The sequence below is a fragment of the Erpetoichthys calabaricus genome, chromosome 9 (genome assembly GCF_900747795.2).
Source record: "Erpetoichthys calabaricus chromosome 9, fErpCal1.3, whole genome shotgun sequence".
In the NCBI taxonomy this organism is placed as follows: domain Eukaryota; kingdom Metazoa; phylum Chordata; class Cladistia; order Polypteriformes; family Polypteridae; genus Erpetoichthys; species Erpetoichthys calabaricus.
In genome coordinates, this window is record NC_041402.2 from 1870628 (window position 1) to 1895255 (window position 24628).

The window sequence follows — 24628 nt, forward strand, 5'->3', positions numbered from 1 at the left end:
ATAGAGTGAAGCCGCAAAAGTCAAAGCGCAATATAGCGAGGGATTACTGTATCTCATTCAGGGCTGCAGGTGAACAGAGTCTTCATGTAAAAAAGACCAACAGGGAAACATTAGCAGACATTGTCTATGGTGAACACAAAAAGGGTAAAGTGATAGAAAAGTGAAAATTATAATTTCATCAAAAAAAAAACATGAAAGAAAAAGAGCAGAACTGTTGAGGAATGGCAGCCAGAGTGACACATATGAGAACATCTAATTTCACTTTTCATCTCCTGTTTTACTGTTAGCTGAACCCCAGGTAATACAAGGCCTTGAAACAGACTTTCTGGACGTGTCTGTGACGTGGCTTTTGAGTCCTTCTTGGCAGATGTATAAACTGGAGACCTCTGAACACACGATAGCTCAGGATACAATGTACATCACTGTCTGTACACAAGTGATCTAAAAATTGGACTGGATAAATGATTGTTATTTAACAAAAAAAAACTGAGAGAAACAAAACGGGCAAATGCAGTGTTGTACTTTTGTCCATCTTGGGAAATCTTACACAAGTTCATTAAACCTGTAGCTTTTGTTGTGGGTTGTTTTTGTATTTTTTGAAAGTAATAAACTAATGTATGTGTTTATATGATTAAAAAATTGAGAATATTTTGTGCCTGTATGTATGTGTAATTATTATATTTCACTTAGTTGATGATTGACTTTCAGTGTTCCTCTCTCTGTTCAGTTGCTTGTCTGAGGAGCTGTTGTATGGAGAACGCCTAGATGAGCATGACTGGGACAAGATTTCAAATATTGACGTGAGTATAAAGTCTTATGCGTTGTACTATCCATCCATCTATCCATTATCCAACCCGCTATATCCTAACTACAGGGTCACGGGGTTGTCTGCTGGAGCCAATCCCAGCCAACACAGGGCACAAAGCAGGAAACAAACACCGGGCAGGGCGCCAGCCCACCACAGTGCATTGTACTATCAAACTCTTAATGCCTGACGTTTGTAATAACATACTGTACTGTTATACTCCTGACAGTTTGAAGGTGTCCGAAATCCAGAGGAACTGAAGAGTTTTTGGCAGAACTATGAACACCCATCAGTCAATAAGGAGAAGTGGAACGAAGAAGAAATTGAGAAGCTGAAGGAGATTGCAGCTAAACACAGAAGCACAGACTGGGAAGCCATTGCTAGTGAGCTTGGGGTAAGATTGAGAAGTTCACTTCTTCATAGCTTTGGTTTATTGTGTTCATATAGGCTAAGACAATTTTTCTGGTTTATGACATATTTTTATATGTGGATTAATTATTCTGGGTAGCCAAAGCTGAATGTGTTCCCTAGGCTAGGTTAATTTGCCTGACTATGTGGGACAAGGCTAATACGATTTTGTACCTGAGTAGGAATTACCTTGGCAGTGACATTCATGTCTCTGGTGACTCTTCCCATGAAGTCAGTAGACGGATTGGTAGAGCATAGGGGGTCATGAGGTCACTGGAAAGAGGAGTATGGTGCTTCTGATATCTCTGTAAAAGGACGAAGGTTCGAGTCTTTAGAGTCCTGGTGCTTTCTGTCTTGCTATATGGTTGCGAGACATGGACGCTGTCCAGTGACCTGAGACGAAGACTGGACTCCTTTGGTACTGTGACTCTCCAGAAAATCCTTGGGTACCGTTGGTTTGACTTTGCGTTGCTCATGGAGTCCTGAATGAGGCACATGACCTGCATTGTGAGGGAACGTCAGCTATGGCGCTACGGCCATGTGGCGCGTTTCCCCGAGGGTGATCCGGCTCATAGGACCCTCATTGTTGGGTACCAGAGTGGCTGGACCAGGCCAAGGGATCACCCACGTAACTCCTGGCTGCGACAGATAGAGGGTCATTTCTGGAGAGTGGGACTGGACTGCGTGTCTGCCTGGGGGGGTTACCAACTGGGATCCCGAGTTGTTTCGTCATGTAGTGGGTGCGGCAAAGCACTGTACCAGTGCATGCTCCCCAACTTAACATGTAGGAATTAAAATGGTTTGAGTCTTAGGATTAATCAGAGTGACTTTTCAAAAAGTTCACAAAATGGTCCCTTACTAGTATTTAGGGGGGGGGGACCCATAATTCTCCTGTCAACTTACAATTGCACAAGTTTAAATTCAGATGTCTTATATGGATTTGCATATAGAGCACCATTTAACTATTTACTGTATGTAATGATTGTTAGTTTGATTGAGTGTTACATTATAACAAGATGGTGTAATCAATGGCTAGCGGAACTGTCCACCCTTCTTGTTTTTATGCCAGCACATATGAACACAAGCACAAACATGACTGCAATAGTAAACATTTTGATAAAGCTGTTTGGTTTTGAATATCATCTCAAAGTTCACAACTCTGGAGCAAATGTACAACTTTTTAGACAAGCTGGATCAAATCCAACAAGATTCCCCAATCACATGAAGGTATCGTGCTTGAATATACATTCAGAAATCTTTCTATATATAACTTTGTTACCTGGCCTTAAATATAAGCTCCTTGGTGCCCTGTATAACAGACCAACAATCAGTCAAACTGGACATTATGATTAATAATACATAAGTAAATGTAGGCCACATTTACACAGGATTAGAGTTACACAGAAGTTAGCGTTTTTAACACATTATATTTGATTTTCTAGTGATACATAAGAACAAATTCAGTATTTACTTAAAAAAAATTGAGACGCCTGCAACTAAAGTAAATTCAAAACATGGCCTTAGATACGCGCCAATGCACAAGCTTGAGCTATAAGCAGACCTTTTTTGTTATGAGATTGGCTTGATTTAATCTGATCAGCTGCCCATCAGGATTCAAATTATTTCATTACCCGGGCTCTGTCTTGTCGAAGTTAACAAAATGTTAATAAAGATTAAACCACATATAGCACACTGTTCAGTCTTTATAATAGAGACGATTAGTAGGCTGATGTCTTTCTTTAAGCTTTAAGTAACATCACTGATGTTCTTGGTTTTGACTCGATTCCCTGCTAAATTAAACTTAAATGGCCAACCTCTTTTCCATGAATATTGTGAATTTCCCTTTTTGTAACGGAAAAGGTTGAAACTCAAGTCATTTTTAAGGAGTTACAATTGCATTTTACTGGGTGATCCAAAATAAAGTACCACATTTCAAACGTTTATTCTACAAAAACGTTACAAGATCAAATTAAATTTCATTACAACACAAGAAAAGGGTATACAAAATAGATTTTGTTCGCTATGTTTTAAAATTATTAGCGATACACTCCTCGAGATGATTTCTGAACAGTCGCATTACTCACTTGGCCATTTCAAGGGGAATAGCAGCAATTTCATGGTGAATGGCGTCCTTGAGGGTTTCAAGGTTTTGAGGTTAGGGTTAGTTGGTAGTTAAGGATTTGGAGTTCAAACCCTGAGGTTGTGAGTTCAGATGTTGCTACTGACACACTATGACCTTGTGCAAGTCACTTCACCAGTCTGTGCTCCAATTGGAAAAACAAAAGAAATGGAACCAGTTGTATCTTAAACATTGTAAGTTGCATTGGATAAATGAGTCTACAAGTATGAGATGTAAATATAAACTGGATGTGGCAACATGCTGAAGATCAACAAACAAGCATGTGCCTTCATTATTAACACACCTTGTGAGCATACAGAAATAAAATACGTAAGTGCAGTGCCAGCCAGGCAGAACTTTCAGACCGCCTTTAGATGGCCAGTTGCTGGATGTTCCTCAGACGCTGTGTTGCTCAAATGACTTACAAATGTGCTGCCTTTACTTTTGTCCCAATGAAAGCCTTTCTGATGAGGACTTGCATTTTCCCTGTAGAATCCATTATGTGGAAAAATTCCAAAAAAAGTACCAGAATATATTTAACTTGCTACCGATCTAAGAAAAGGGTAACCTCTACAAGTCCTTTATCCTAGGCACAGATAATGCAGCGGACTAAAAACCGAGCTAAGGTTCTCACCGCCTTTGACGGTGATTTGTTTATTTTTTCGGTGGGGATTCCAGAAACGCACCAAGCCTTTTCCTGACTTACCCTCCCTCACAGAGACAAAAAAACAAATGGTAATAAAACAGAAATGGAAGACTGTATTAAACAATACTAAACAAAACATAAATATACAAACTACAACGATCCCACCCCAGTTCCCTTTACAACAAGTACAAATTTAACAGTAACAAACAACTAACAAAAACCACTCACGATGAAGTCCATAAAAAACGGCATCCACTGTTTGAAATGATGGAGATGGATAGTCCAGAGGTCCGCTCTCTGTATGTGAATATAAAGACAGTCCTGCCTGTATTTCCTGAAGATGACGAACGATGGGATCAGGAGCGCTCCTTTCTTCTCAGGCCGACAACAAATCCTCATACAATCCTTACGCAGCAGGCAGACATCAGACAGTCCATACACACGCACAGGAGATCATCCAGGACAAAACGAGGACTCACTGGTATTAAACGAGAAGGCAAACAGACGGGCAACTCAAGATGCGAAACAACAAAAAACGTTTTTTTTTCCACAGGTATAACTGGCCTCCTTTTAAATCTCATGCCGGCCTCCTTGTCCCCAGCAGCCCCTGCACCCTCAGCAGATAACTATAATCAGAGCCATTGCAGGGACTGCTGAGTGTTGAAGTTTTCACTCCCTAGTAGTGCCACTACACTCTCTTATCTGTACTCCTTTATTCATAATAAAGGTTCACTGCATTTCATATTTTGTAAGATTGGTCAAGTTTGCTGGTGACACCAATGTTGTCAATGTCATTACAAATTACAACACATCTGTGTACTGTAGTGATGTAAAGGAACTGGTCAAAATGTGTGCAACCTGGAATTCAGTGTCAAGGAAACAAAAGAATCCGTGGTCAATTTTAAAAGATTAAACTCACCTACATTGATGGATTAACGGCCAGAAGTCCACATGACTGTCATCATCAACGTCTTTCATGTGAACCCTGAATACCATAAGGACTGACTGTGAGGTTATTTATGTTAGGTAGAGGGGGCTGGCCGGGTGGTCTCATAGCCTTGGGACCCCCTGCAGATTTTTTTTTTTTTTCTCCAGCCGTCTGGAGTTTTTTTTTTTTTTTTTTTTTTTTCTGTCCTCCCTGACCATTGGACCTTACTTTTATTTTATGTTAATTAATGTTCCCTAATTCTATTTTCTTATTTATTTTGTCTTTTTTTCTCTTTCATCATTATGTAAAGCATCTTTGAGCTACGCCATTTCTATGAAAATGTGCTCTAGAAATAAATGTTGTTGTTGCGTACATCAATAGCGAGGTTGTAGAGGCAGCAGGGAATTTCAAGGTCCTGGTCTGTACCTCCTCAGTAATACAATACAATACAATTTATTTCTGTAGAGCCCAAACTCGCACAAGGAGGGCCGCAATGGGCTTTACCAGGCCCTGCCTCTTGACAGCCCCCCAGCCTTGACTCTCTAAGTAGACAAGGAAAAACTCCCAAAAAAACCCTTGTAGGGAAAAAAATGGAAGAAACCTCTGGAAAGGCAGTTTAAAGAGAGACCCCTGTCCAGTTAGGTTGGGTGTGCAGTGGGTGTCAAAAAGAAAAAGGGGGGTCAATAACAACACGATACACAGAACACATACTACGATAGGGGAGGTCAACACCTTTGTTATAGACACACAAAAAAAAAAAAAGCCTTCCAGATGCTCTTCTTTGTGAGACGCCTAACAGGATGCAGTGACCATTTCCAAAAGGTCTGTTCCTGAAAGGGATGCGATTGTTTCCTGTCATGGTTCGATTTGGCAGACCCTGTGCTGAGGACAAAAAAGAGCTGGGGAATTCATTCTACCTTTACAGAATGAAATGTAAAGCTGTTAAGATTTTTGGAAATCCACTGTGTCCCCCACACTCTTTGTTCACTGGTCTCCCTTCTGGTAAGCAACCAATCAACATGAAGATTTGCTCATTTTGTAAATGTTGGTTTGTAAAAGCAGGAACCCACAAGGTGTGAGATGCTTCACCATATGACCTTGAGAATAAGTCTAACTTGGATAAATCTGAAGTACGTGCCTGATTTCATCTCACAATCAGACGTCTGCGTTTCCAAAGAGCTTAGTTGTTCCCCTTCTACACTTGCTATGTGAGGCCTGCATTTTCAAATTGATTCACTTTGGTAAGCTTTTTTAAAAATGATTCATTTGTGGTGGTCAAAAATGTTGTTTCAGTGCTGATGCAGAGCCAAAAGGCGTATGAAAAGATGATGTGTTTTCAAATGTATACATGTGCGTGTTGACTAGGCCAAAGTGTGTGGGGAGTGATGATTGCTCTTGTCCTTGTGTTTTGTATATGTTACCAGCAATGTATGAAACGCGGGCATTGTATAGAGTGCCTAGGCAATATATAGAATCCCTGGCGTTTTTGGGCAAAGTATGAAATATCCAGATTATTTTAATATTATATAAACTTTCCCTAGGCATTGTATGCAATACCTAGTGTGATGGATGGCCTCCCTCAACTGAAAGAAAGAAAGAAAGCCTTTTTAGGGCACTACATCCCCTGGGACGCTAGATGGCAGCTCCCCTGGACGGAAATGGTCCCCCGGATTCCTGCAGGGCAGCATGGGACATGGAGTCCGTTTCTTTAGCCCTGTTGGGTACCGTGGGTGCCGCCAGGGCGTGCTCACCAAGAACCTGAGGACTATTACTGTGATGTTAACCCGGAAGTACTTAGGAGTCACGAGGACAGAAACCTGCAGTACTTCCGGGACACCTGAAGAAGGCATTTGACCTGGAGACGGAATACTTCCGGGTCAGAGACTTTAAAAGGATTGTGGGAAATCCCAGCAGACAGGGCTGGAGTCGGGTGGGAGTTGGAGGATTATTTATTATTATTATTTGCAGAATTGGTGTTTTAAACGTGTGTCTTGGACGTGTGTCTGGTGGGTTCAACGGGGCAACAGCGACCCCTAGCGTCCACACTAGGCATTATATAGAATGACAAATGCTATTTTGGCAAAGTATTAAAAGAGAGTCATGAAAGGGCTTTTATTGAAAAGACGTATATGAAAAAGAAAGGTATACAAAATAAAGTATAGGACTTTCTTATTGAGGAAAAGAATAGAAAATAAAATATGAACCTACTTGTTGCAACAAGGAAGGACAAAAATGTTATTTTAAATTGCACTTAATTGTCTTTCGCACAAAAGAGTAAAACTTGAAAAGAGTCATTAAAATTACATAAATGAAAAAAGAAAATAGCAAATAAAATACAGAACTTTCTTACTGTAGAGAATAAGAGAAAAAACAAGGAAGGCTTGAATGGCATTTTGAATTGCTCTTCATTGCTTTTCTGCATTAGCGGGAGTATTTTATACTTTGCCAGTTTGACTTTTGGCATTGCATAGAATGGCTAGGAAATGCGTGAAATATTAATTGTTTCATACTTTTGACGTCTAATTTCCGTCATTCTATATAATGCCTGCCTTTCATACATTGCCGGTGACATGCATACTAGCTACAAGAAGAACACCTTTGCTTTGTAGAAATGTATTTTATCAGTAAGTGAGTGCTCTTCTTATGGGTGATTTTGTAATAGTTTTAAATATTTAGTCCAAAATCCTACCCAAGGACAAAGATAAAGCCATATTCAGAATGACTTAATACAGCATATTCCCATGTTCTTTTAATGTACAACAACTTAGTTTATTTATTGTGTGCTTGTTTTTTTTTTTTCTATTTATTTTACTTTGTATGCCTTGAATTCTGAAGACCAACAGGACTGCCTTCATGTGTTTGGAAAAGTACCAAGCCCATATTAATACAAACCTGAAGCGAAAGTACTGGACCAAAGAGGAAGACAAAATGCTTCTGGAACTGGTTGAAAAAATGAAAGTCGGCAACCACATCCCCTACACCAAAAGTAATTCTGTTCTTTCTTTACACATTTTATTGACGCCTTGCTGCCTCCCAACTTCAGGGATCAAGGTTCAGTCTGTAGGCCAGTTACTGTATGGTGCTGGCCTGCTCTTTCCTTGTCACTAGGGCTGGGTATTGGCACTGATGACCCAATTTAGATTTGATCTTCATATAATTAGCATGCACTTATATATTTGAAGTGCTGGCTTTATTAGAGATTACTTATCCAAGCATAGAGAGCATTAATCTAATTTTGGTAACTCATTTTACTGTATTTGAAGGGTTACTACATAGTAACTTCATACCCTGCATGAGATGACATTTAAGAATCAATACTTGATTAGTAATGAACAGTTAACATCAGTGTTTGCAAGATGTGGAACAAAATATTTCTCTTTTTAAAACAAAAACTTTTTCATAGAACTAATTCAGAATTCACCATAATTTAGCAAACATATCTATTGCCATATCAGAGTCCACACATACTATGGGGATTCCTTGTTTGAATCTTTCGTCTTCTATAATATGCTACCGTGGCTGTCCATTTGTCTGTCCAGGATTTTAAATCATGTGTCGCTCACACACCATTTGAACTATTGACCTGAAATTTGGTGCGCATATATACTACATGACGTCTGCTATCCGCTTTCGGGGTGATGATTGACCTCCAAGGTTATTCCTCTTTTTATTTTATCTTATTGTAGAATCAACTCTTCGGCAGCAGCCAGCAGGGCGGCCGTGCGGTGCGTGTGTATGGGCGCCGTTCTCATTCCCTACCACCTTCGCCGTCACTTCCCATACCTCTTCATATCTTAAATCATTCTTGAGGCAGATTGAACACTTGAGTGCCAGCTTAAGTGAAAAATTAAGAAAAACATAGTAAGTAATTGCAACACAAACACTGACTTCATCAGTTTTAATGCGAAAAGATGGCAACAGAAGAAGAGAAGAAGCAGGCTGCTAGGGTGGAGAGAAGAAGAGCAAACGCATCAACCTCTGAGCAAACGAATGATAAACGTGCAGAGAAAGAGTCTGAAAACTAGAAATACTCAAGTCAAGTGTATTCCCTGCAGTGTGCCGTTAACTGGTACTTTATAAAATATGTCATCTAGCGAATAATGTTATTTAAAAATATGAATATTGGATAATAATGAAAATATTTCTTCTTTAATGATAAATGTTATTCAGTAACCTATTAGCCAGTGTGTTCACCTTTTGGATAATTAAACTAACTTTGAATTTGTTGAAATTAAAGATACAGCGGGAAGACTCGTCTACAAGTTACACGTATGTTCAGTTACTCACATGTAGCAGTTGTGTTACTCAGTCTCAAAAATGTGTCCTCACAGTTCCTCCTCAAACAATTAAAGAAGCATTTAAAATGAGGATATAGTGCTGATGCTTGTTGACAGCGGGGTTGCTGAATGGAACGTAAGAGACACAGAACCGCGACTGACTGCTCCGCTAATATGATCCGTGCAATGCAGCTTATGGAGCTACTTCACATCAGCTGCTTTGCTCACATTCTCAATTTGACATCGCAGGCTGCTGTAAGTAATTCCAGTTGCCCACTTGCTTGGCCGGGTGAGGCTCATTGCAAAATTTTTGTCCACCACAGCAGTACAGTTAGCCACATTCGAAAAGAGAAGCAACATTTATTAGACTTGCCAACACACACACTTGTGATCGATGTGGTCATGCAAAAGAACAATGCATTGGAGCTGCTCGAATGGTATTTGGAACAACAGCCAGTCATCTCAGCAGCTCTAAATATTGGCATTGAGGTTGCCCCCAGTGTGACTGACATGCAGTTCTCTTGTTGGCAGCATCCACCACAGGTGCCATGTTGTTTCTGTTGTAGTGGCATGCGATTGTCACATAGGAATCTGCTGTCCTGGATGCCCAGCTGTCACAAGTTTAGGGGTATTCCCTCCCCTGAACTGAGAGATGTGGGGATGTTTTTTTCTTAAGATCTTCATAAAGCATAGGTATAATAACTTGACTCATTTGATTTCTGGTTGGTATAGCATGCTGCTGTTCCAAAGCTGGCATCATTTGCTGAAAGTCTTCATTTAATAATAATAATTCTTTACATTTATATAGCGCTTTTCTCACTACTCAAAGCGCTCTCCACACAGGGAGGACCTGGGAAGCGAACCCACAATGTCCTTACTGCAAAGCAGCAGCAGCAGCAGCAGTAGCACTACCACTGCGATTTTCAACAACAGTGCCGGGTCTCCTATCTTTACAGATAAAAGCTGCTATAGATTGTTATTTTTTGGGGCATGAGATGAATTAAATGGAAGCTTGGAGCTAAATGCCATCTCCAGTGTACTCGTTTGGATGTCTACTGAGATAACGTTTCTGAGTGACATCGAGATAAGTGATTTCTCACATTTGTGTTGTTACCACAATACTTCTGAGTTGCACAGCTTACATACAGTATGGATTTGCTTTTATCCAATTGTTCTTTACTGACACACTGTTTCAATCCTAAACAAGTCCTCACATCTAATTTAAGAGTTGAAGGCGCTGATTTCAGTTAAGGAAGACCTGCCATTTTGTGCAAGATAGTAAGGCGCTTTTTCTATTTAAAGCCTTACCAGGTGCATTAGCAACATCTCCTGGATCGGAGACACAAAAAATGAAAATAAGCCAAAGCTACATATAGTAATAGAGCAGGATAGAGATCCACTAGATCAGGGGTGGGCAAAGTCATTCCTGGAGGGCCGCAGATTTTTGTTCCAACCCAGTTGCTTAATTAGAAAACAATCCTTGCCAATAATTACATTTCATGGCTTGTTAGTGCTTTAACTCTGCTATGTCAAGTCATTCTCATATTCTAGATTTTTTTTTCCATTCTAAGGATATCATCCAAATACTTTGAAGTGTAAAACGGATGGGTAATTCTCAATCCTTCACTTTTCTCTTCTCTTTCCTTCCAAGTATTTAATTAAACCAAATAGTGCACGATAAATACACACAGGTGTAAAGGGTAACAAGCAAAATGGATAACTGCTGGTTTCTTTTGTCATTTGCATCTTATTGCTAATAAGGAGCAATTAAAAACCGAGAATGCAGCTGTTTAAGACTTAAGCAATAAGGGTTCAAAATCTTAACGAGGGAGATAACTAAAATGAAGCAGAAGTGTTTCTAGAGCAATAAGTGCTTCTTATTAAGCAATTGGGTTGGAACAAAAACCTGCAGCCACTGCGGCCCTCCAGGAATGAATTTGCCCACCCCTGCACTAGATCGATCTTGAGACTTTAAGAATCGATATTGAATCCTTTAAACAAAAAATAACAATTCATTGGAAAATCAATATTGTTACTCTTGTAGCAGGAAATGCCAGTCTTGTTGTGTTTCTTCACAAACTGAATAATGGTTTTAGCCAAATACATCAGAACTTTATACACATTTTGCATGGAAAGAATACATAAAGGAACAGGACAAAAGGAAGAGAAAACTGGCCTGACCGTCAGACGTGTTCTTCAGGTACAATGGCTCACAACGCTGTCCAGCCTGTCTGTGACTACAAGGCCTAAACACTAGATGGCCGTCGTATCCCTCTATCCTATCACCGTTATATGTTAACAAGTATTTGATATGGTGTTGAGTACAGAAACACAAACTTTAAAATATTTTAATCTATTTATATGGGTTAAAGTGGGACAACGAAGGGGCTTTAAACTGTTACCAAACAAAGCTTGAATTAACACACAGTGTTTCTGAAACACCAATTAAAGTGCATTGTGTTTGTTTTTGTATTTTGTTTCAGTTTCTTATTTTATGGAAGGCAGAGAAGCAGCTCAAGTGCTACATCGTTATAAAAACTCCATTGATCCCTCGTTAAAGCGAGGTTACTGGAGCAGTGAAGAAGACGCAGTCAGTACTTCTTATAATTCTTTTTTTTTTTTTGTAAATTTAAGAGTGGACCTAAAATGAATGACCAAAACATTCCAAATCTAGTTATTCCATATATATAGGAAAGCTGCTGAGTTATTAACAGTTTACACTAACTACATGACTATTCATTTTCAATATTTTACAGCTTCTATTAAAAGCAGTGGCTAAATATGGTGCCCAAGACTGGTATAAGATTCGTTTGGAGGTCCCTGGACGGAATGTTTCACAGTGTAGAGATCGGTAAGAGCAAAGTAACGATAAAATCACAAATCAGAACGTTTTGTTTGATGTGTTTACTTGATTGATTTCTTTCAATGATACATCTCAAACTTTAGGAAGTTTTTCTTTATACTGAGAACCATAAACACATGGAGTAAGTTACCAAGTACAGGGGGTCCTCGGGTTACAACGTCCTGACATACGACGTTTCGAGTTTACAATGCTCACTCCCATAAAAACTTTTAAAAATTGAGACGTGAGATGGAATAAAGGTAAGGATTTGTTTTTACACTCATTTTCTCTGTTACTACAGTACAGTGTACAGTACAGTATATTTATGTCCTTTTTGTTTTTCTGTGGCTTAGTTGTGTTTTTATGTTCTAGATTATGATTTTGCAAATACAGTGGTGTGAAAAACTATTTGCCCCCTTCCTGATTTCTTATTCTTTTGCACGTTTGTCACACAAAATGTTTCTGATCATCAAACACATTTAACCATTAGTCAAATATAACACAAGTAAACACAAAATGCAGTTTTTAAATGATGGTTTTTATTATTTAGGGAGAAAAAAAATCCAAACCTACATGGCCCTGTGTGAAAAAGTAATTGCCCCCTTGTTAAAAAATAACCTAACTGTGATGTATCACACCTGAGTTCAATTTCCGTAGCCACCCCCAGGCCTGATTACTGCCACACCTGTTTCAATCAAGAAATAGGAGCTGCCTGACACAGAGAAGTAGACCAAAAGCACCTCAAAAGCTAGACATCATGCCAAGATCCAAAGAAATTCAGGAACAAATGAGAACAGAAGTAATTGAGATCTATCAGTCTGGTAAAGGTTATAAAGCCATTTCTAAAGCTTTGGGACTCCAGCGAACCACAGTGAGAGCCATTATCCACAAATGGCAAAAACATGGAACAGTGGTGAACCTTCCCAGGAGTGGCCGGCCGACCAAAATTACCCCAAGAGCGCAGAGATGACTCATCCGAGAGGTCACAAAAGACCCCAGGACAACGTCTAAAGAACTGCAGGCCTCACTTGCCTCAATTAAGGTCAGTGTTCATGACTCCACCATAAGAAAGAGACTGGGCAAAAACGGCCTGCATGGCAGATGTCCAAGACGCAAACCACTGTTAAGCAAAAAGAACATTAGGGCTCGTCTCAATTTTGCTAAGAAACATCTCAATGATTGCCAAGACTTTTGGGAAAATACCTTGTGGACTGATGAGACAAAAGTTGAACTTTTTGGAAGGCAAATGTCCCGTTACATCTGGCGTAAAAGGAACACAGCATTTCAGAAAAAGAACATCATACCAACAGTAAAATATGGTGGTGGTAGTGTGATGGTCTGGGGTTGTTTTGCTGCTTCAGGACCTGGAAGGCTTGCTGTGATAGATGGAACCATGAATTCTACTGTCTACCAAAAAATCCTGAAGGAGAATGTCCGGCCATCTGTTCGTCAACTCAAGCTGAAGCGATCTTGGGTGCTGCAACAGGACAATGACCCAAAACACACCAGCAAATCTACCTCTGAATGGCTGAAGAAAAACAAAATGAAGACTTTGGAGTGGCCTAGTCAAAGTCCTGACCTGAATCCAATTGAGATGCTATGGCATGACCTTAAAAAGGCGGTTCATGCTAGAAAACCCTCAAATAAAGCTGAATTACAACAATTTTGCAAAGATGAGTGGGCCAAATTCCTCCAGAGCACTGTAAAAGACTCATTGCAAGTTATCGCAAACGCTTGATTGCAGTTATTGCTGCTAAGGGTGGCCCAACCAGTTATTAGTTTCAGGGGGCAATTACTTTTTCACACAGGGCCATGTAGGTTTGGATTTTTTTTTCTCCCTAAATAATAAAAACCACCATTTACAAACTGCATTTTGTGTTTACTTGTGTTATATTTGACTAATGGTTAAATGTGTTTGATGATCAGAAACATTTTGTGTGACAAACATGCAAAAGAATAAGAAATCAGGAAGGGGGCAAATAGTTTTTCACACCACTGTATGTTGGGATAGGTAAGTGACTTAGGCTAGGGTGTGTTTCGACTTACACCAAAATTCGGGTTACATCACTATTGTAGGAACAGAACTGTGTCATAACCCGAGGAAACCCCTGTAGTTTCATATACAGTGGGACTTTCAAAACTTGACTTGATATTATTTTAGAAGATATAAGTGGATAGAAATGGCAAGCTTTATTGGGCTGAATGCCCTGTTCTGGTCTTGATTGTTGTAATGTTCTAAACGGAGAGTAAATTCTGACATTCTAATCGTTGTCTTTCCTATCAGATATACAAGGAAATCAAGACTGACACACACAGTTGATTTCTGTTGAGATCAAAAACAATAAATCAAATGATAGAAATACACACTTAGCTGTCATGCTGTCAGATCACAAAGCAATGTAACACTGATATTAACTGAAGAAAAATTGGAACACTCTTGATGAGAACAGGCCATTCAGACCAGCAAAGCTCGCCAGTCCTCTCCACTTATTTCTTCCAAAAAAACATCGTCGAGTTTTGAAAGTCCCCAACGTCTTACTGTCTACCACACTACTTGGTTGCTTACTCCAAGTGTCTGTTGTTCTTTGTGTAAAGAAAAACTTCCTAATGTTTGTATGAAATTTACCAACTGTGTCCCTGTGTTTTTGATGAACTCATTTTCAAGTCACCGTCTCAATCCACTGAACTAATGCCCTTCATAATTTGAAACACTTCAGTCAGGTCACCTCTTAATCTTCTTTTGCTTAAACTGTAAAGGCTCAGCTCTTTTAATCTTCCCTCCTAACTCTTCCCCTGTAGCCCCTTGTAATCAGCCCAGTCGCTCTTCTCTCGACCTTCTCTAGTGCTGCTATGTCCTCTTTGTAGCCTGAGACCCAAACTGCACTTAGGACTCCAGCTGAGGTCTCACCAGTGCATTATGAAGGTTGAGCAGAACCTCCAGTGACTTGTACTCCACACGTCAAGGCGCTATATAACCTGATATTCTGTTAGCCTTTAAAAAAAGAAAAAAAAAATTATTAAATGTAATGATTATAAGTATTTACCTCACAATACCAATGACTGTATTTTGTATTAATCATTCTGCAGAGAGCTACAGTGGTGTGAAAAACTATTTGCCCCCTTCCTGATTTCTTATTCTTTAGCATGTTTGTCACACAAAATGTTTCTGATCATCAAACACATTTAACCATTAGTCAAATATAACACAAGTAAACACAAAGTGCAGTTTGTAAATGGTGGTTTTTATTATTTAGGGAGAAAAAAAAATCCAAACCTACATGGCCCTGTGTGAAAAAGTAATTGCCCCCTGAACCTAATAACTGGTTGGGCCACCCTTAGCAGCAATAACTGCAATCAAGCGTTTGCGATAACTTGCAATGAGTCTTTTACAGCGCTCTGGAGGAATTTTGGCCCACTCATCTTTGCAAAATTGTTGTAATTCAGCTTTATTTGAGGGTTTTCTAGCATGAACCGCCTTTTTAAGGTCATGCCATAGCATCTCAATTGGATTCAGGTCAGGACTTTGACTAGGCCACTCCAAAGTCTTCATTTTGTTTTTCTTCAGCCATTCAGAGGTGGATTTGCTGGTGTGTTTTGGGTCATTGTCCTGTTGCAGCACCCAAGATCGCTTCAGCTTGAGTTGACGAACAGATGGCCGGACATTCTCCTTCAGGATTTTTTGGTAGACAGTAGAATTCATGGTTCCATCTATCACAGCAAGCCTTCCAGGTCCTGAAGCAGCAAAACAACCCCAGACCATCACACTACCACCACCATATTTTACTGTTGGTATGATGTTCTTTTTCTGAAATGCTGTGTTCCTTTTACGCCAGATGTAACGGGACATTTGCCTTCCAAAAAGTTCAACTTTTGACTCATCAGTCCACAAGGTATTTTCCCAAAAGTCTTGGCAATCATTGAGATGTTTCTTAGCAAAATTGAGACGAGCCCTAATGTTCTTTTTGCTTAACAGTGGTTTGCGTCTTGGAAATCTGCCATGCAGGCCGTTTTTTGCCAGTCTCTTTCTTATGGTGGAGTCGTGAACACTGACCTTAATTGAGGCAAGTGAGGCCTGCAGTTCTTTAGACGTTGTCCTGGGGTCTTTTGTGACCTCTCGGATGAGTCGTCTCTGCGCTCTTGGGGTAATTTTGGTCGGCCGGCCACTCCTGGGAAGGTTCACCACTGTTCCATGTTTTTGCCATTTGTGGATAATGGCTCTCACTGTGGTTCGCTGGAGTCCCAAAGCTTTAGAAATGGCTTTATAACCTTTACCAGACTGATAGATCTCAATTACTTCTGTTCTCATTTGTTCCTGAATTTCTTTGGATCTTGGCATGATGTCTAGCTTTTGAGGTGCTTTTGGTCTACTTCTCTGTGTCAGGCAGCTCCTATTTAAGTGATTTCTTGATTGAAACAGGTGTGGCAGTAATCAGGCCTGGGGGTGGCTACGGAAATTGAACTCAGGTGTGATACACCACAGTTAGGTTATTTTTTAACAAGGGGGCAATTACTTTTTCACACAGGGCCATGTAGGTTTGGATTTTTTTTCTCCCTAAATAATAAACACCATCATTGAAAAACTGCATTTTGTGTTTACTTGTGTTATATTTGACTAATGGTTAAATGTGTTTGATGATCAGAAACATTTTGTGTGACAAACATGCAAAAGAATAAGAAATCAGGAAGGGGGCAAATAGTTTTTCACACCACTGTATATGATTTATTACTTCTATATGATTTTTTCTTCATTTAGGTAGAAAAGAATTAAGCTTGTGCACAGAATTATTAGAACACTTGCATTCTTTTTTGAGAAAATGTTGATCTTTTGATACTAACAGAACACTCTGTGATATTATAAATCAATGTGATAGTTTCCGAATTCTTGCTTAAAACCATAAGAAACCTGTCCCTTATGGATTAATAAATAATGATTTATTAATCTAACCAAACAAACTCTAATAAGAATATTAAAACTATAAGAATGTAATTTCTTTATAACTAATGTAGTATAAGAAATTGCTTTAAACTGGTCTTATGTGTGCTGATAAGAGCGTATTTCTTAGGAACGTGAGCTCCCTAATAGCTCTTTATTTGGATAAGAAATTCTGTGCACTTGTGCATGTAATAATGAGGATGTAAACATAATTTACAGCAATTTATGTATGACCTTAAAATGAACTGTCGTGTGTTTTTCTCTTTGGCTAATGGATAGGCTAGATAATAAAAAGAAAAGAATTTTTCTTTCAGGAGGCTGTTTGATCTGACCAGGCAGTGGCACTGAGCTGGGGGCTCTGCAGTCTCTTTAAACTCACCAAGAATAAAGAAATTGCTTTTAATTTAAATTGATGCTTTTGTCTCCCATCGTTTTTCGACTTCAGCGTCCATACCTCCTTAATGGCTTCTGAACACTGATGGGAAGTCAATAGCTTAGAGTCCACTACGACTCCTAAATCCTTCTCATAAGGTGGACTCTTGATTTTACCAACCGCCCTTTGTGTATTCAAACCTAACATTTTTATTTCCTATATGTAATGCATCTCTTCTGTCTCATTTTAAACTGTCACCCTTCTGATGCATTTTCTCATGCCTTTCACTTTCTTTGGGTCCCTTCAAATACAGGGGAGTCAAAATTATGTTCACACTAATAGTACTGCAATGTATATATACTTGTATACAATGTTTGTGCCCCAATAAAGTACGTGTGTTGACCATGATGGCAAACGGGTAGAGACATTCCTGTGAATCATCTTGCACATATGAAATACATTTTGTGAATAAATTGTTTCTGCCATTCAAATGTTAACATAATTTTGACACACCCTGTAAATGTGAATATATAATGGTGATCAACTGAGTATGAATATAGAGTTTGAGCCGACACATCTCCTAGGAAGGCTGAAGAGAACCTTCTCTTTGGTCTGAGTTTTTAAACGTCTGCACTGCAATGTTCCATTAAAACATCAGGCAGAGTGGTTGGGGTCCATACACATCCTAAAAAGATGAATCCAATCCTTTATGATCCTCGTCATATTCTAAACTATAAATTCTCTTTTAACAGTGCGATGAGCAACACCATCATGGAAAGCAGAAAAAAAATAGATAATCTGGATATGAATTGTAATGCATATTGTATTTAAGCAAGCAGTTTTATTGTTATCAAAATACTAGCTACGTTATCTGTTAAAGATGGGTACTAGATTAAATTAAAAACTAAACTTATTTGATATCTCTTGCCTTACAGTATGTGTACCCGCAGTGTTCTTCCTATACCTTTCCTTGGTATCCTAGTGTGTCTCGACCTCTGTTGCACAGGCATTCCCATAGTACCTGCTTCTCACACTCTGTAATTTCAAGTCTCGTTGCTTTTCTATCCACTTTCTGACTACTACCAATGGTAGACGAACCCCCCCATTACCCACTGTGAAAATTATCATTTTTATTCTTGCTAATATTTCCAGTCTTTGAAGCCGAATCACAGTGTTCCTCCTATGCCTTGATAGACTCGTGTGTCACATTTAACTAAGCAACTACAGTGAAACTGACCAATGATGTTGCTCAAAGGGACACATACACACACACACATAAACACTTACACACATTTTTATATTGTTAGATGTTTCCTCACTGTTCTGTTTGGTTGTGTTTTTCAGTTTTAAAATGCAGCAATATTTTGAAATTCCAAATGTAGCGAGATTACATTATCAAGTTAAGTGGCGTGTGCATGCTAGGACACAGTTTGCCAGAATGTTCAATGTTGCTTCAAAATCCTTTTGGTTCGGTTTATTTGGATTGCTTTTCCTTGTGTGGACCGTTCGCTTATGTGTGTGAGGTTGCAGGGTGGAGGAACGGCCAGTATAAAGTCTCCACTTTTCACGCAGTGAAGAACCTGTATTCATTTTCAGGAAAAAAGTGTTTGACCGTTTTGGGTTTGAGAATGAATGTTTGGCAAGGTTTTCCACCTTAGATATGTAGAACGGGGTGCTGTTTCCATTTCCTTAGATAATGGCCCGTTTTTCTTAAGAAGTTAGCCATTTTAGATACTTGCTTGTGCAGATATTTATCAAAGATTGCAGAATTTCTGTCCAGGTTGGTCTGAGCCATTTAGGCTTAGCTTTAATGTCTGGCAGGATCTCCATACATGTTTCCTTATCTCCATCAATGGTACTTCTGTCAGATTCATCTTTTGGTGGTACTAAACTTGGTTGGTAGATTTTATTCCTTTCTTACCAAGTTCTTTGTATTTCCGATATTTTGATAATTAAAACATAAATGGAATTTTAGAGTGTAGTAATAGCTGTTCTGAGATGGATTCCTGACCTTGGTCTGAAAGAACAGGACAACATTGACGGTTTGTTGCACCGTAGCAAGGATAAAATGCAAGTACTACTGCCTTGATGTTTTATGTATGAGCACATATGATGTCAAACATGAACTTTGTTCAATTGGGGAGCAAAAATATTCTTTTGTTCTTTAATTACAGATATATGGAATGTCTGAGTAATGAAGTAAAAAAGGGAAAATGGAGCCCTGAAGAAGAAATAAAGTTAATTGAGCTAACAGAAAAATACGGAGCTGGTAAGAAACATTCAGAAAGAATGTGGTTTGATCTTTTGTTACTTAGATTTTAGAAAAGTTCTCTCCAGTGTTCAACAGTTTTGCTTACACAATGCTTTAAAATGTATTTATTTACCAGATTGAAGGTTAATTCAGAAATGTCACTTGTTATCAGCATTATACAATTTAATTAGCACACTAAATGATGTCTTTATCTTTCTTTATAAAGATTAATCTGTTATGATGTTCTGAGTCAGGAATGGATCTGGTGGCAGTGACTATGCCTACAGCTGTAGGAAAAAATCATGAATAGGTACATTAAATAAATGAACACTGCATCTTCATCATAATTCGCTTCAGCCCTAATGCTAATGAGAGATATCCTTGACATACATTATTTGGCCAAAGGTTCATGGATACCTTTATGAACTTATAGGACATCCCATTCCAAACCCATGGTTGTTAATATGGTGTTGCTCCACTCTTGTAATCACAAGATTCTGGAGTGTTTTTCCTGGAATTTGTGCCCATTCAACCAAAAGAGGATTTGTCAGCTCAGGTACTGATATTTAATGAGAAGACCTGGCTTTGCTAATTCGTCCCATAAATGTTCAATGCTCTGTGCAGGGCTCTTGAGTTCCTCAGTGTCTTAATGGACCGGACTCAGTGTGCCGGGGCACAGTCATGCTGGAATAGAAAAGGGCCTTCCTCAAACTGTTGCCACAAACTTGGAAGTGCACATTTGTCTGAAGTGTCTTTGTGTACTGCAGCATTAACAGTACCCTTTACTTGAACCAAGGGGTCTGGCCCAAACCCTAAAAAGTGGCCCCCTGAGCATTTTTCCTCCTCTGCCAAACTTTACTGTGCAGTCCAGAAGGTAGCATTTTTACTGGCAGCTGCCAAATCCAAATTTGTCCAGCAGACTGCCAGATAGTGATATCTGATTTAAGACATTTTCACTACTCCAGAGTCCAATGGCAGCATGCTTTACACCACTTCACCCGCAAGTGGCATTGCATATAGTGGTCTTAGGCTTGTGAGCAGCTGCTCAGTCATAAAGCTCTATTTCAGGAGGCTCCTGATGCCCAGTTCTGCTGAAGATGTTACTTCCAGAGGCAGTTTTGCACAACTGTATATTTGTGCATTGTTGTGCACCACATACTTGGTGGTCCTGTTCTGTGTGTTTGCTCCGTGTACCACTTTGTGGCTGAGCTTTTGTTACTCCTAGTAACTTCCACTTCACTATAATAGCATGTCTAATTGACTGGGATAAATCAGAACAGAATAGAAATTTCACGTACTGACTTGTAGCAAAGGTGGCATTTTATGACACTGCCACATTTTAAGCCACTGTGCTCCTGCCAGTGTTTGTCTGTTTAGATTACATGGCTATGTGCTACGTAGATTTTATGTGTCTGTTAACATTTAAACACCTGAACTCAGTCATTTGGAGGAGTGTCCACATACTTGGTTGTATAGTGTATGTCTTGAAAGGAGAGAAGAAGGTAGGCAGATAGATAGAACTGTATTTGTCGCCAGGAAGAAATGTAGCTTTTTATAGAAGCTCCTTAAATAAATAAACACACAGGCACATTATGAACTAATCACCGAGCAGAATGACTAAAAAGAAGGTGTCACAAGAACAGCAAAGAGTCATCACAAAGGTTTGGGGCAGCCACCCCTATAATGTTTCCTGGTTGCAAAATTAGTTCATTTGAACAGAGAGGTTCACAGGTAGGAGTCCAAAACAGAACTGAATTGCTGCCTTTGTTACCAACCTCAAGCCTAGGGGAACCTGGGAAAAGGACAAGCCACTGTTGCTACAGGGTGTAAGCCACAGCGAATTATGGTGGAAAAGCATAAAAGCAACAGGCAGCCGTCACAAGTCCCAGACCATACTTCTGTTCTGTTGTATTCTCTTTTACACAGAAATATATAAATGCTTCAATTTCTGCGTAGATCAACATGGCAATCAGTGAATCAATGGTGCAAGCCAATTTCCTCTGCATAACAAATAGTGTAAACACGTTTACTTTGAGTACTTGATGAGAAACCAATGTCCCCAGAACTCGTTCATTTTCAAAGGAAGCAGGCAGTTCTGTATCCCCACATTGTGTGTCGATGAGATACTGAATCAAAGCAGTCTGACTATTCAGCAAGGCACATGTACTGAATGTCCTGTAGATAGCCATCAACAATAACCTGTAGCTCAAAGTGCTTAACAAAATGAAGAAAGAAAAAATATAAAAATAAAATAAGGTACCGATGGCCAGGGAGGACAAGTAGGTATCTGCACAAGTGACCTACACCAGACCCACAGAACCTCAAATGCAAAATGCTTCGTGAGTGACATACGGCCAAACAGCCCGTCCTAAATGGAGCCATAAGTGAACACATGAGTCTATTTAGGCTGCAACTTGTAATAAATTTGCTTTTGTTTTTTTTTTCTATATAAATGTATTATTATTATTAGTATGGTTTTACTAAAACCCTGACTGTTTTAATTATTGAGGAAAAACACTTCTACTTATCATTATGTTAAAGTGTTGTACTGACTGAGCCACTGTAAAAAAAAATAAAATGATTTTGGGCACAAGGTAGTGTTCTCCTATTCATAACTGCAGCCATTCTTTTGAATTAACTGCCGTAATGTTCAGTGATTTTAACTTTAGCATAGCTGAAAACAACTAAAAACTGTAAAGTGCTAGATTAGGACTGATGTTGTGCTAATTATGTTTGGTCCTGCAGTGGTTTTAAGTATTCGTTATAATGTATTTGCACGTCTCACACTGTCAAATTACGCTGCTTTTTCTCCATTTCCAGATATCTGTTTCAGGCAAACTGAATGTTCTTAGAAGCTCAATTTTTAAAGTCGGAGACTGCAGCACATCCTTTTCAGATCCATAAGAAAATTGTCAAACCAAATGACTTTGTCAAACGATTTTATTAACAAGCTAATAATGTGATCAGAAAGGTACCAAGGGCTGAATTTCGATGTTTTCTTTAAATATCCAACAGGTACACAATCATCCTATTGCTTTTATTCACCTATAATGGAATCGAACATATAAATCAGAAATAATTATATACCAAAATAAAGGAAAGACCACCAGAACATATAGAAAATTAACACCCTTCCCCTGCAGCTAGTAACCCACTTAATGGGTAGATCTGAAGTAATTGTACTGTATATTCATCTATGGCCAGAAACACTTTATTTGATAGCGCTGCCTTATTTAATCTACTACATATAGAAAATCCTAAACCTAAAAGTGCAATGATTTTATATCACGTTTTTTGTCACGCTTTAAATCAGGCTTATTTTAAAACCTACATATATATGTTTGGTATCATTCTTTTCAGAATTTATCAAACTTTAATGCGATTTTGTTAGATTTTCACATTCTTACTCTGTTTTTAAATTATAAACTAACAAATATCAAGAAGTTACTTCCCGTGAGACAAGACTTTGTGCCAAGAGATTTAATCACACCTGGGGCTGGAAATAAAAGACAAAGAGTAGGACAGCTGCTGTACAGGCTTTAAAATGTTCGAAGCGCAGAGCGAGATGCAGATCACGCCACATGGCAGAAGCAGCAAGCCAGCAACTGATCGAGCAAAGAGGAGGTTAAGAAAAACAACTGTTAGTTTCTCATTGTATCACCGTTTAAGAGGGGGTTTCGGAGGAGCGGCTGCATCTCCTTGGGGTGCGTTCAGCCCCCTCTTCACAACACGAGCAGCAGAGACAAGTAGTGGCTGGTGCGTAGTACAGGCCGGGGGGGTTGGCGAGTAAAACGAGCAGGGGGCGAACCCCTAGTGTTTCCATAATTTCCTGAAGTTGGAAATAGCAAACTGTGAATAAATGAAAAAGTGAAATACTTCCTGGTAATAAATCTAAGTGTTCAATTAAGTATGGGAACTTCAAGTCCAAACAGAACTGCACTTGCTGGATGTAATATTTGAATTCTTGTTTGCTTTTTCTGCGTGGTCAGGCAGACTGTAAAACACCACTCTTAACATTTCAAAATAAGTTTTGGACGTCTCTAACCAATGTCAATACCAGTTTCATGGTCACATGACCTATAATACTGTTTGCTTCCCACTGGAAAGGTGTTGTGATGCTTTTGAAAAATGATTTGCTTTCTGTTTTTAGGTCGCTGGTCTAAAATAGCTGCTGAACTTCAAAATCGTACAGATGGTCAGTGTTTACGCAAGTGGTGCAACCTAACAAAGCAAAAGGTAAGAGCTGGTGACGGCACAAGAACACATGAGACTTCTCACAAAAGGATACAAAAGATACTTTGTTTTGTGTTGAGTTCTAATATCCCATTTGATGTGCTTTTTGTAATGAGAATCCACTTTAAGTCACATTATAAATGGTGGGGTCTAGCGTAACTGTTTACCTTTATATTTTAACTATCCACGTAAGAAATCTAAGTAATCAACGTTGACCTCATGTTTTTTATTTGATACGTGGGTTGTCCATTTGGTCTTGTATAATAATACGCACCTGATCCTCTTTCCCTTGTGGTGGCCTTTTCCTCTTGGCATCACAGTTCAAACTGAGCCCTCTTGGGGTGTACTCACACAAGGCATGTTTGTTCCGTACCGCGCCCAAGTGCAGTTGTCCCTCCTCCCTGCTGCCCCGCTGGCCTGCACTCACACTCCGCTTAACGTTCTGGACCCGGGTACGCTTCTGTCATGACCATTTGACTTTGGGTAAGCCAAAACAAGATCCGAACACCAAGTGAGAGCATCCATGTCAAAATGGTTTGACGTATTTTGTGGTGGTTTTGGAGCCATGCAGGGAAGGATCACAGGTGGCATTGCAGTGGTAGTGCTGCTGCTTTGCAGTAAGGAGACTGTGGGTACGCTTCCCAGGTCCTCCCTGTGTGGAGAGCGCTTGGAGTAGTGAGAAAAGCACTATATAAATGTAAAGAATTATTATTATTATTAAGGATAATGCCGTACCCTCTTCCAGATTTGTACGTGCAGTGCAGCGTTTTGATGTTAATCGTACTGCATGTACAAGAAGATTTTTATGGAGAC

General features: G+C 39.3%; 1 protein-coding gene across 1 annotated transcript in view; it reads left to right on the top strand.

The window, feature by feature from the left end:
• The window catches only part of snapc4 (small nuclear RNA activating complex, polypeptide 4), a 101962-nt gene that overhangs the window by 42738 nt on the left and 34596 nt on the right, over positions 1–24628 (top strand). The window contains exons 11-17 of the mRNA XM_051931586.1: positions 728–800; positions 1035–1199; positions 7742–7892; positions 11667–11773; positions 11940–12034; positions 19506–19600; positions 23733–23818. Of these exons, the coding sequence (XP_051787546.1) occupies positions 728–800; positions 1035–1199; positions 7742–7892; positions 11667–11773; positions 11940–12034; positions 19506–19600; positions 23733–23818 (772 nt within the window). The remainder of the gene's footprint in view (positions 1–727; positions 801–1034; positions 1200–7741; positions 7893–11666; positions 11774–11939; positions 12035–19505; positions 19601–23732; positions 23819–24628) is intronic.